The sequence below is a fragment of the Moesziomyces antarcticus genome, assembly GCF_000747765.1.
Source record: "Moesziomyces antarcticus DNA, scaffold: scaffold_v10079, strain JCM 10317, whole genome shotgun sequence".
NCBI lineage: Eukaryota > Fungi > Basidiomycota > Ustilaginomycetes > Ustilaginales > Ustilaginaceae > Moesziomyces > Moesziomyces antarcticus.
The window spans coordinates 1-12,006 of NW_014638931.1; the positions used below are offsets into that span (position 1 = coordinate 1).

The window sequence follows — 12,006 nt, forward strand, 5'->3', positions numbered from 1 at the left end:
AAAAAAAAAAATGAGCAAAGCAGTGGTGCAGCAGTGGTGAGGCAGTGGTGCAGCAGTGGTGAGGCAGTGGTGAAGCAGCGGTGCGCTTCGGTCTCGGCTTTGGTCAGCTTGTCCAGGCGCGGCACTGCCGACGAGACAATGGTGAGCGCGCTGCGCGGTGGTGTCACGCCCAGCCCAAGCTGCTCTCTCCTATCCGCATCACCCGTTGCTGCTTAGCATAAGCCAACCCGGCCCCAATTCCGCCGCTCAATTGCCCTTTTTCCGGCTCATCCGCTTCGCCGTCCCTATTCTCCCACAGAAAGAGATCACACTGTAAGCCACATGCTCACTCAATCACACTCAGCACGAAAGCCGTGAGGAAAGGCAGAAATGGAGATGGGCAACTGGCGAAAGGCGAAAGGTTGAAGGGGCGGTGGAAAAAGGCGAGCAATTCGGGTCGCGGCCGATGCGCAGGGCCGGAGCGGCGGGCATCGAAGCATCTGCGTCTTGCGCGCACCCAATTCTGTCTCGACTGCCGCCCTGCTTCTTAGGTCAGGCTGCAGGACGCGCATGAAGCCGCGCCGCGCGCTCGGATTTTTAGACTCGTCTCTTGCAAAGCGGCGGGGCGGGCGTCCAACATCAGCTCAGCGTGCATGGCCCTCTCGCTCGAATCCGACTCAGATGCAAGCGCTCCGCAGCCACGGGTGTGTGCCTGAGTCGCAGCCCCCCAAGCATGCCTCGGGCGCCCCGCATGCTTAGCAAACACGCGCCTGGCTGCAGATCCCTTGAACTGCATCTCTTCATGCCCGCCGTGCCCGCCGCAGTGCCAACCCAGTCCATGGAGTCGAGGACCCCGCATCGGTGATTTGCGCCATGCTCTCGACGGCGCGCACCTTCGTCTCGCGCTTCAGGGTCTTGGGCCGGGATCACCGCCTCGAGCTAGGGTCGGATGAGCTCTGCTTGCATCCACCGCCGGAATGTTGCAGGTCAAGATATGCAGCAAAGATACTGTAACCTACGGAGGGTAGGGTCTCACCTCGATACAGCGAGCATCCGATGCCGACGACCCATCCGAGGCATCGAAGAGCAACGCTTCAATCTCGAGATCTGCGCGTGTTGATCGGCGTCCAATTCCTGAGTTTGTTAGGCTCCCCTCAACAACAGTGTGTAATTTCGCCGTTCGGAGTTCGGCCAAGCTCCCGAGCAGCAGGACCCTGAAGGACCGCACGGACACCTCGCACCTCGATCCTTGCTTGCGCTCTATTCTGCATCTTGAGCACTGACGATGGGCACGATCGACTCGGTGGCTGCCCGCTTCGAGGCGGCCAAGCAGCATCTGCGCCAACCGATCAATCACGTGCTGCCACCCAGTGTGCTGCTGTACCTCGTACCGCCTCTGCCCTCTCTGCGCACGCTGGTGGTTCTGCTCGCACTGTCGCTCCTGGTGCTGCTTCGGATCTGGTACATCCTTCCCAGCCGCAACCCCCACTCCGCCAAACCAAGATCGAGTGCAAAGAAGGATGGGTGTACGGTGGGGGTGTTTCTGGGTTCGGGCGGACATACAACCGAGCTGCTGCAGCTTGTATCCGCGCTTCCTGCATGTCGATACCCACGACGCATCTACCTCGTCTCGTCTGGCGACAAGTTCAGCTTGAACAAGGCCAGGCAGCTCGAATGCAAACTCACTGGAGATGCGGAGGGGGTGCGGGCGATTCAGATTCCACGCGCACGCAATGTGCATCAGAGCTTCCTCACCGCCCCCCTCACCACAGCCTACAGCATCGCCTTCTGCATCTACACCATCGCACTCCTCCCACTCGTCCAACCATCGCGGACAAGAGTGCTCGCAGATGTGATACTGATGAACGGTCCAGGCACATGCGTTCCCATTGTAGCAGCTGTCTACCTCCTCCGAGTAAGCACCTCCCACCGTACAGTGAGCAAGTCCATCCCACTGACATCTTTCGGCACTAGATCCTGGGATTGCCTTCGCCCAAGCTCATGTACATCGAGTCGTTCGCACGCGTCACAAGTCTCTCGCTCACCGCCAAGCTGGTCCGACCCTTGGTGGACCGCTTCATCCTCCAGTGGCCCCGTCAACCACCACGAGAGAGTAGTGCCAATACGGTGTATTCAGGATGGCTGATCTAGCTATTTGGACGAAACGGTTCCCCACTGACGTTTGTGGTGTGCGTGTGTCGAGTTGATGGAGCTAGCGTTGCGTTGTTGCGGCGCGTGGTCTCGGTCGTGACGGGCGTGGTCTCGTTCGCGTGGGTCTCGAGAGTCTCGACGGTTGTCGCGCGCATCGGATCGTCTGGATCCATCGCGCGAGCGTTGGTCGGGTCGAGAGCGCGCAGAGTTGTCCGTGCTGGGTCGCCAAGAATCGCCGGTGCGTCGCACATCATTCGAACGCGCTTCTCGACGCTCCTCGGCACGCACATCGCGGCGTTCATCCGCACGAGGCCGCTTCGCCTCCACCGACGCCTTGGTTCCGCTGCCACCGTTGGTCTTGGACTCGCTGGCTTTCGGCTTGGATCCCACCTCGATCCGCTCTTCACGTTTGCGCTTGCCATTCTTGCCCGCGTCGGGCTTGGGTTGGCAAGGTTCCGCTTTGCGCTGCGCCGCACCTTTGATGCTCAACCCCTGTGCCGCCGTGTCCTTAGCATCGCCTGCCGCAACCTCTGCGTCCGGCTTGCCATTCGCTCCTTGTGCGGCCTGTGCAGCTTGTGCGGCTTCACGTGTACGCTTGTTCCTCTTCTTGTTCTTCTTCTTTGACTTTGGCGTGGATCCAGAAGGCGGAGTGCGAGCCGCGCCCGGTTTTTGCCAGCTGCTCTCGCCCGTGCGTTCGTTGTAGTAGTACACCTCGCCATCCCCCGACCGCGACGCAATCTCGCGCCATCCAGCCGGCAACGCTTCCTTGTGCGATTCACGTCGCGATCCATCCGTCTTGTTGCCTGCGCCGTTCGAACGGCCCTCGCTCTTGCCACTCGACGCAGCCGGCCGCTCGGACGCTGGGCGCTCTTTCGCGTCGGCTTGCCGCTCGTCTTTGCTCGCCTCGGCTACTACCTCCACAGCAGCTGGTGTGGGTGACTTTGCATCGTCAGGCGTTGCGTGAGCATCCGTATCCGCGGCGGTATCGTCGCCATCGAGCGTGAGTTGCACCTCGTCCTGTGCATGCGTCGGCGCTAAAAGCTCGTCCTCGCCGTAGTCGACGGCTTCTTCTTCCTCCAACATGCTAGTAGTCCAAATCGAGCCGACGTGTCGTTTCGGTCTTCCAGATGTGCGCTTCCGGGGTATGGGATAGTGTCTATGCGAAGAGAGTGATGGCGGATGGCGACGAGAGCAGGCGAGGCGTCGTTGCGTTGCTGCAGACCCTGGCCAACTTTGCCGGATTGCGGACTGCAAGACGCGTGAAGCGGAAACACTCATTTTGGATTGCGCTTTTCAGTCTGCTTTTTTTGGCCTCCAATTTTTCGCGTCAAAGAAGAGCAACGACGCCAGATCTTCGGGAGTCGGAGGTGTTGGGGCGAGCGACAGCCGAAGACAGCTCTGTTGGCCGCGCCGGGCTCAGGGCAACACCAACTCTGGCCTTGGCGCCTTCCGGCCTCCATCACCGCGCACACATAATCCCAGCTCGGCGCAGGTGGTCACGATGGCAAGCGCACTCCATCAGCAGGAGCTCGCACCGGGCGGCTGCACCCATGCTGTCTTCCTCAACCTCCACTACCACTCGGCCGCCCCTTCCAAGAACCAATCCTCCTTCCTCCACCGCGGCCGTCTTCGCACCCAGCTCGTCACCGCCCGCGACGACCTCCTCACCATCTACGATGTCTACGACCGCAGCTCTTCCCATCCCACTGCCAGCACCAGCAACGGTACCGCCAATGGGACCACAGTCGACGCCAAGCCGACGCATACGCTCGTAGTCGCGCGCCAACATAGCCTCTTTGGCACGGTCACGGGCTTGCGGCGCGTAGACACGCTCGCGAGCGACAAGGACGCACGACACCGTCTGCTCGTCTCGTTCGCCGATGCAAAGCTCGCTCTGCTCGAGTGGAACGATACCACCGACGACCTCGAGACCGTCTCGATCCACACGTACGAGCGTGCCACCCAGCTGCTCAACGGTACCCCGCCGCTCTTCCGCCCCAACCTCAACGTCGACCCGCTCTCCAGGTGTGCAGCGCTGCTCCTCCCACACGACGCCCTCGCCATCCTGCCCTTCTACCGCGACAACGCCGAATTCGACCTCGACGACCGCCTCGGCTTCGACCTCGCCAACGATGGGCTGGACGCCTCGGACGCCGCGGCCATGGCGGCGGCCGCACACATGGAGAGCTTGCCCTACTCGCCCTCGTTCGTACTCACCATGCGCGAGGTCGAGCCAAAGATCCGCAACCTCAAGGACTTTTGCTTCCTGCCCGGCTTCCAGAAGCCCACGGTGGCGGTGCTCTTCGACCACTCGCCCACCTGGACGGGGCTGCTGACGCACCGCAAGGACTCGTTCGCGGTCTACCTCTTTACGCTCGACCTCTCGGCGTCGCTCGATGGCGCCACGCTCGGATCCGCTGCGGCGCTGCTCGACGACGGCAACGTGCGCTCGGCGCATCCCGTCGTCACCACCAGCTCGCAGCTGCCCTACGACTGCCTCTACATGCTCCCCTGCCCACAAGCCCTCGGAGGCGTGCTGGTCGTATGCATGTCCGCAATCCTGCATGTCGACCAGAGCGGTAGAGTCGTCGTCACCGCACTCAACCGCTGGTTCAAAACTACCTCGGTCATCGAGCCCGAATCCGTACTCGACGTGCCCGGCGTAGCCGACCTGCAGGCCTCCCAGCTCGTCTTCACCACCGACACAGACGCAGTGCTCAGCCTCAGCAACGGCGACCTCTACCGTCTCCGATGCCACATGGACGGCCGCAGTGTAGAGGGCTTCCGCCTCGAGCGCATCGACCAACTCAGCGCCGGCGAGGATGAGATGCATGCCGCGACGGCACCGCCGCCTTCGTGTCTGGCCATCCCGTCGTATGCCGCCGATCAAGCAGGCGCAGCCAAGCCCGACATGCTGTTCGCCGCGTCCATGGCGGGTGATGCGGCGCTGTACGATCTCGTGCCCGTCAAAGTGGCCGTGGAGCAAGCCGAGCAGGACGCCAAGGCGGGCGCGGGTGCGAACGACATGGACCTCGATCTCGACGACGACCTGTACGGATCTTCCGCCGCCGACTCTGCGAGGGCCAATGGCGCGAGCAGGGAGAAGACCGTGATGGCGCTGCGCATGGCAGACGAGGTACGCTCGCACGGCACGCTGCTCAGCATCGCACGTCGCAGGCTCGCCGAGCCCGAGCCCGGCTCGTCGAAGCGCCACACGGTGGTCGGCACGTGCGGCGCGGGCAACCAAGCGGGCCTCGTGTATCTCGACCCGCGCTTCGTGCCACACCAGCGCACCAGGCTCCGCCTCGGCGACAAGACACACGACGAGCCAGAGTCGCCTGCCAAGTGGTCGAGGATCTTCACTGTCGGCACGGACGCTAGCGGAGGTGTGCTTATGATCGCGTCTGATTCGGAGAGCGATCGATCGATCGGCTTCGCCAGCGCCGCCAGTGTCGGCCACATGGCTGACGCAGCACAAGCGACGGGCGTGGTGGATCTGCAGGGTGCCACGATGAACGCCGGTGAGCTTGTGGGTGGCGATGCGATCGCGCGCATCACGCCCACCAGTCTGCAGGTGCTCTCGTCGAGCTCGTGGGAGGTGCTGCACGAAACGGCGGTTTCGGGCGCGCACGTCCTCTCGGCCAGTCTGGATGCGCAGCAGTACGCCGTGCTGCACACCGCCGACGGCGACACGCTCATCTACCGCCACGACGCGCAGCACCAACGCTTCGAGCGCCTCGACCTGTCTACGGTGCAGCAGCGTTCGTCGATTGTGGCGGCCAACGTGTTCCGCGATACGTACGGCCAGCTCGCTCTCGCGCGCGGCACCAAGGCCGCGTCGGGAGAGGCCAAAGTGGCGGCACCGACGACGCGCGCGCTGGCGTTGCAGGACGACGAGGAGGTCGACTACGACGACGACGTGCCCGAGCCCGCTGCCGCCCCCACCCAGCCTCGGGACGAGAGCGCCCAAGCCCCAGCGTACCTTTTCGCGCTGGACAGCGAGGGTGTGATGCGCATTCTGACGCTGCCGGAGCTGGAGCTCGTATGGAAGAACGCCAGTCTTGCCGCACAGCCACAGCGGCTGAGGTACGAAGAGCACGGGCACGCCGAGATTGCGGCGGAGCAGGTGGCGAGCGTGTCGAGTGCGCGCGCCTGCCACGTGGGCGACATGCTTAGCATCGTCTCGCTCACTGCGGACCACTTTCTCAGCGTGTACCGCAGCAATGCGTGCGCGACCCCTGACGAGGTAGCCAAAGCGCAGAGCCAGCTCGACGCCAGCCATGGCGCAGCCGCGCTCGGGTTGACGTTCAACAAGGTGCATGTGCAGGTGCTGGCGGTGCCTGCGGGTGCGCGCTCCTTTGAAGCGAACGGTGACGGCGTCCGCGGGGGACCGGTGAAGCTCGAGCCGATTGCGATTGCGAGCAACAGACAGGGGCAAGGGAGCGGGGAGACGCACGAGCCGAATGCGCTCATCGTGCTCGGTGGCGGGCGTGAGGCGCAGGCGAGTGTGCTGTGCTGGACCCACCAGGGCGGATACAGGCTGCTCGACTGGGACGACGGCAGCCTCGCCTGGGCTGCTTCCATCCCGCGCGCGCCATCCACCGGCACGTCGGCTGCTGAGTTCGCGTACTGCGACCGTTCCGGCGCTCTGTGGCTGGCATGCTCGCCCGAGGGCCTGTACTCGACGACCGCGTGGATGTCGAGCGTGATCCGCACGGGCCGCGAGTACACGCGAGTCGTCGCACACGACCCTACCCACACAGTGATTGCCGCCTCCGTCCAACCGTGTCGCTTTGTCCTCTTCGACGATGATGGCGAGCCGGTGCCCACGGGCAACGAGACCGACGTTGCCAACGAAGACGCCCACCCAAGCCAAGGCGTACGCGGTTCGCTCGAGCTGTTCATCGACGAAGACCGCACGACTGCTGCGGACGGCTTCGAGTTCGAGCCCAACGAAACCGTGACTGCGCTCGAGCTGGTCAGCCTCGATGCATCGAGCTCCCCCACCGGGCGGCGGCAATTCATCGCGGCTGGTACCACCACCTTTCACGGCGAGGACCGCACGTCCAAGGGTAGCGTGTACCTGTTCGAGGTGATCGAGGTCGTCGCGGGCAAGTATCAGCTGGGTCGCGATTTGCGGCTGAAGCTGGTGTGTCGTGACGACGCGCGTGCGCCCGTGACGGCGATTGCCGAGCTCAACGGCTTCCTGCTCAGCACGTGTGGGCAGAAACTATACGTGCGCGCGCTCGAGAAAGAAGAATGGCTCATCTCAGTCGCTTTTTTGGATGGGCCGTTCTACATGACGAGCCTGCGCGTGCTCAAGAACTTTGTGCTCGTCAGCGATGCCAAAAAGTCGCTCTGCCTACTGGCATTCCAGGAAGAACCGTATCGGTTCGTCGATCTCGGGCGAGAGATCAACGACCACAATGCGTCCATGGCGCAGTTTCTCGTGTACAACGATCGACTCTCGCTCGTCTCTACCAGCGACGTACCTCTCGGTGGCATTTCAGGGTTCGGTTCAACTGCAGGCGTGATCCGGCTATACGAATATGCGCCACACGTAGCTACGACACTGGGTGGACATAGGTTGCTGTTGCGGAGCGAGTTTCAAACCCCCGCTGCCTCGGTTGGATCGACCGTATGTCGTGGACGCTGGCTTTCCGATTCCGAATTGCGTGGTCGCGAAGAGGGACGCAGCAAGCTTTTGCTTGCCAAAGCCAACGGGGCCCTCGACTCGCTCTCAGCACTCGACGACAAAGTAGCCAAGCGATTGCATCTGCTACAAGGCCAGCTGGTTCGTTCAGTCCAGCATACGGCCGCACTCAATCCGCGTGCGTTCCGAGCGGTGCGAAACGATTTCGTGCCCCGCACGCTCGCCAAAGGTATACTCGATGCAAGGCTGCTCGATCGATTCGTCTGGTTGTCCAGACCAAAGATGCTCGAAGCCGTACGTACGTTGTCTGGCCTCTTTGACGGCTTGGATCAGATCAAGAAACGCAAGCACGAAAACGAGGAGGATGAGAGTGACGACGACCTGCAACACATCGAACAGCTCAGACTCCAGTCCGAACATAAGCGTGTCCAGCTCATCCTCAAGGATCTGCTTCGATTGCGACTCGGCTTTGACCAGGTCTAATGCTCCCCCTTCCCAGCAATCTCAGTCATCATCCTTGATCAGAACAGTGTGCAATCCGCAAGTGAGGCGTGGATAATTTGGTGGTCACGCGAGTTGTTTGGATCGACGTCGCATGGCATGTGGTGCCGACAAGATGGTCAATGGCTCGCCCATCGAGCGTGGACCCAAGTTGGGCCAACAAACGATCTGCCACCGGCAACTCATGGGCGCATTATCTCAACAGCAATCTCACTACCAAATGACCGAAGACGTTGCCTCGAGCGAATTGGCTTTTAGGAGAAGGATGATATTTTGGGTGTGTGTGTGTGTGCGGTGAGCAAGTGCGACTCTCTCGCATCGAAGGAAAATCCTCCTGCGCAATCGAGATTTTACAGCCTCCGATCGGCATTGGACGCCTGCAGGAAGCTGGGGATGGGTGAAAGGAAGATTTAAGCGCGCTGGGCCTGGATCTGGGCGACGGCGGGGTTGATCTTCTTTCCGTCCTTGTTGTAGCGGACACGGGGAGGGGGCAGACGGTTGCGGCGACCCTCGCGCGAGCGCACACGCACAATGTGGGCGTGGATCGCGCACGAGACGCAGTAGACCACCTTGATGTACAGCTTGGGCAGAGCGTACTCCTGGTACACCGACGCCTCCGACAGATCACGGATGGCAGCAGCCTCGACAATGTTGCGAACAGTGAAGCGCTTGATCGCCTTGTCCTTGGGGACGGCGCGAGCACAGTTCGAGCATCGCACAAACGTAACGTGGCCTCGGCCGGACTTGTTGCGGCTGTAGAGATCAAAATAAAGGGGAATGGCGCGTGTGAGCAGGTCTGTCACCGAGTCCAATGGTTGCTAGAAGCCCAACCCATCACAGTCGCTATCGCACGGTGCATGTGTCGGTGTGGTGCATGCGCATCGTCGTCGGAGCGCAGAGTTCGGTCCAGCTCGTTCTATTCCGGGTCAATGAGAAGGTCTGCTGTTGGTCGTCACAGGTCTGTCGTGTGCCGTCGACCATCCGGCGGGGCATTCTTGGCTGGATGGAAGGGAGCTCGAGAGCCATCTCGAATCGCTAGCCGTGTGCTCGCAGACGACTGACAGATGGTCGCAGCAACATGGACGAGAGAATGCAGGTTGGTGTGATTACTCCAAGTCGAAATGTGCAGGCGATCAAAGCGATGCGGGCCCAGGTTTCTGTCGCACGGGCATCCATGGGGCTCGCAAATAGCCAGCAGGAACGCCTTGGAGTGCCGATTGCATGCCGCTGGACCTGCTATCGTGTTTGGCCGTACGCTCTAAGAAATCCAAGAGACCATCATGCCGCTGTGGTGGGTGGAAGTATAGGTACGGCGAGTCGCGGACTGTTGTCGATAGATTGCTGTGCCGGATGCGGTGGGTTGCAAATGAGGACAGACAGGAAGTACCCTGATCGGAAGGTTGCCATGTCGGCTATGTTGATGCTTTCTGATGGCAATGGCGACGGTGACTGCAGTCGGGTTGGGGCGGCGTGCACTGCTGACGAGGACGGGATGATGCGATGCGATACGACTGCGATGGATTGAGGTGGTGCCGAACACTTACCCGCCGGATCGTCTCTTCTTCGTCATTTTGGATAGTCTTGATGGTGAAGAGGAAGGTGGTGAGGGCGAGCAGCTGGCTGGCTTGACCCAAGCTGGCTGGCACGCGGCCGAGGCTGGCGCACTGGCTTGGCTGCGGCTGCCTCTCTCTCGATTGAGGCCGTGCTGCAGCACTCGGTGGCAGCCAAGAAGCTCGAAATTCCAAAGCCTCTGGGCGCCCCCCACCCAAGCACAGCAAGAGGCCTCTCGACGGGCGCTCCAGGCGGCAGCCCAGTCAAGGCTCGGAGCGGTCGATCTCGGCGGGCCGGGCGCAGGCTCTACTCGAAGCCTGGTCTTCGCGCGCAAGTTGGCCTCGATGAAGACCTCGGCCGAGGTCATGTGCGTGCACGTGACAGCTGTATTTATCGCGAAAAAAATAGAGTAAATATTCGATCTCACACCCGACAGAAATTTGATGTACACTGAAGGACGAGGTCTAACAGTTTTCGCCGGGTAAGCCGGCACGTGACAATCCCGCGCTTGTCATCAGGGTCTCGCGTCCCAAATTTGGCGGATGTGGAGCGCACCAAAAGAAACGAGGCGGCTGCTGCAGGCGATATGCAGTCGGTGTTGCATTTGTGACAGTGTGCTGTGCTGTGCTGTGGTGGGGTGCGCGGTCTGTGATGATGGCCCAACAGCAAGTGAGCTGTGCTCGGATCACGCCAACGACAGCCTTCTCCACTCGCAGCCATCTGCTCTTCCTTCACTCGTCTTCACTATCCCCGCACACACGAATCTCCTACAGCACCACCACCACCACGTCCGCACCCTTCTCGCCCGCTCTCTGGATTCGGACGCTCCCTGCAAATCTCGCCTCAAAAAGAAAGCGTTCATAAACCTGCTTCTCTGCGCAGAACCTTAATCCGGCACATCCAGTCTGCTCATCGCACGACCGCACTTCATCCCGCGCGCATCAATCCTGGCAACAACACGGCGAGACCGCCCTTCCACCGTCGTCCTCTTCCACCATCACACCTTACACCACCGACCTTCCAGCGCATTCCTTGAATCATCCAGATGCTGTCTCCAACGAGGAGGACGCGCCGCAGCGTCAGCCGGCCCTCCATCAACGACGAGAATGCCTCACCCTTCCCTTACTCCTTGGATGTCTCCGTCTCGATGCAGCCATCAGAGCCCCCATCGTCACCACTCATCTCCAACAGCGTCCTTTACAACCTGCCCGATCCCACCATCGGTCTGCCCGCCTCGTCGAGACTCGTGGATATCCCCTTCCTCCCGAGCCCCTTCAAGCGCTCCGCCATCGCACCCCTCAACAAGCCACTTTCGATCGAGCAGACACAGCAACTTGGATCCACCAAGCCGCGCTCTTCCTCTGTCGCTTCCACTCAGCCCTCATCACAGGCCAATCTGAACGCACCCGGTGGTCTTCCGACGCCACCCAACTCGGGCGAAGCACTCATTGCAACGCCTGGGCCATCCAATCGCGCACTGGCTTCCCTCCCTCGTGAGCCCGTCTCGCCGTCGCCCACCCGCTCCCGCAACGTCCGTCCCTCTCCAGCCCGCACGCCGGCAGCCAGGTCATCGCGTGCGCCTTCCACCCCTCTCCGCAGCCAGCGCGGCACTTCCCACCGTCGCCTCACTTCCAACGACCAGGACGGCAGCGAAGATGACGACCTCAACAACGCTCGCAGCACACGCACGCCTAGCCGCATGCAGCCACTCAGAGAGTTCGCCGAAGACTCGGACGACGAAGAGCCCGAGCAGGAGGACGAGATCCAGCTCATCAGCTTCAGACGCGGTGGACCGGACGCAACCTTTGTGCGCGAGATCAAGGAAAACGGTTGGGACCAGCCCATGCCGCCGAGCCCCATCAAGTTCACCTATCTTGAGCCCGTGGCTCCTCGTCCACGTCAATCCTCCGCAGCACCACGCGCGCGATCCCAGTCGCGCTCCAAGACGCCCCAGATCCGTGCCTCGCCAGCACCCAGCCATGCCTCGTCCTCGAGGAGCTCGCGTGCTTCTCGATCGGTTCGTGCCCCCTCGGCGACGCTTGCCGATCAGTCGGCAGACGCATCCGACGAATCCATCAAGAGCTCCGGCTCGGTACTCACCAACCTCAGCCGTCTCTCCCAGGCCACGGCAGCCAGAGCATCGCGTCGCAAGTCGGTCGCCCGCTCTTCCA

At 61.8% G+C, this 12,006-nt stretch overlaps 4 protein-coding genes across 4 annotated transcripts, besides 6 other annotated features; 2 read left to right on the top strand and 2 right to left on the bottom strand.

The window, feature by feature from the left end:
- Window positions 1–173: 173 nt before the first annotated feature.
- Window positions 174–312: a sequence feature (In-frame stop codon was detected at splice-junction site;~hypothetical protein).
- Window positions 313–542: 230 nt separating this feature from the next.
- Window positions 543–683: a sequence feature (In-frame stop codon was detected at splice-junction site;~hypothetical protein).
- Window positions 684–803: 120 nt separating this feature from the next.
- Window positions 804–923: a sequence feature (In-frame stop codon was detected at splice-junction site;~hypothetical protein).
- A 102-nt stretch (window positions 924–1,025) lies between these two features.
- Window positions 1,026–1,117: a sequence feature (In-frame stop codon was detected at splice-junction site;~hypothetical protein).
- Window positions 1,118–1,256: 139 nt separating this feature from the next.
- Window positions 1,257–1,798: a sequence feature (In-frame stop codon was detected at splice-junction site;~hypothetical protein).
- Window positions 1,799–1,874: 76 nt separating this feature from the next.
- Window positions 1,875–1,898: a sequence feature (In-frame stop codon was detected at splice-junction site;~hypothetical protein).
- Window positions 1,899–2,130: 232 nt separating this feature from the next.
- PAN0_079d6629 (uncharacterized protein) lies at window positions 2,131–3,213 on the bottom strand (the record flags this gene model as incomplete). Its single annotated transcript, XM_014797931.1, has 1 exon — window positions 2,131–3,213. The coding sequence occupies one exon, from the start codon at window positions 3,211–3,213 to the stop codon at window positions 2,131–2,133; it is 1,083 nt and encodes a 360-aa protein (XP_014653417.1).
- Window positions 3,214–3,257: 44 nt separating this feature from the next.
- On the top strand, window positions 3,258–8,266 carry PAN0_079c6630 (cleavage and polyadenylation specific protein; the record flags this gene model as incomplete). Its single annotated transcript, XM_014797932.1, has 2 exons — window positions 3,258–3,389; window positions 3,464–8,266. 2 exons carry the CDS (start codon window positions 3,258–3,260, stop codon window positions 8,264–8,266), a joined length of 4,935 nt encoding a protein of 1,644 aa, XP_014653418.1.
- A 428-nt stretch (window positions 8,267–8,694) lies between these two features.
- Window positions 8,695–10,202, bottom strand: PAN0_079d6631 (40S ribosomal protein S26; the record flags this gene model as incomplete). The annotated part of the gene is made up of 5 exons (XM_014797933.1): window positions 8,695–9,037; window positions 9,088–9,200; window positions 9,451–9,570; window positions 9,672–9,795; window positions 9,931–10,202. The coding sequence occupies 5 exons, from the start codon at window positions 10,200–10,202 to the stop codon at window positions 8,695–8,697; spliced, it is 972 nt and encodes a 323-aa protein (XP_014653419.1).
- A 678-nt stretch (window positions 10,203–10,880) lies between these two features.
- PAN0_079c6632 (uncharacterized protein) lies at window positions 10,881–12,006 on the top strand (the record flags this gene model as incomplete). Its single annotated transcript, XM_014797934.1, has 1 exon — window positions 10,881–12,006. A coding segment is annotated over one exon (1,126 nt), but the record flags the coding sequence as incomplete, so codon positions are not given.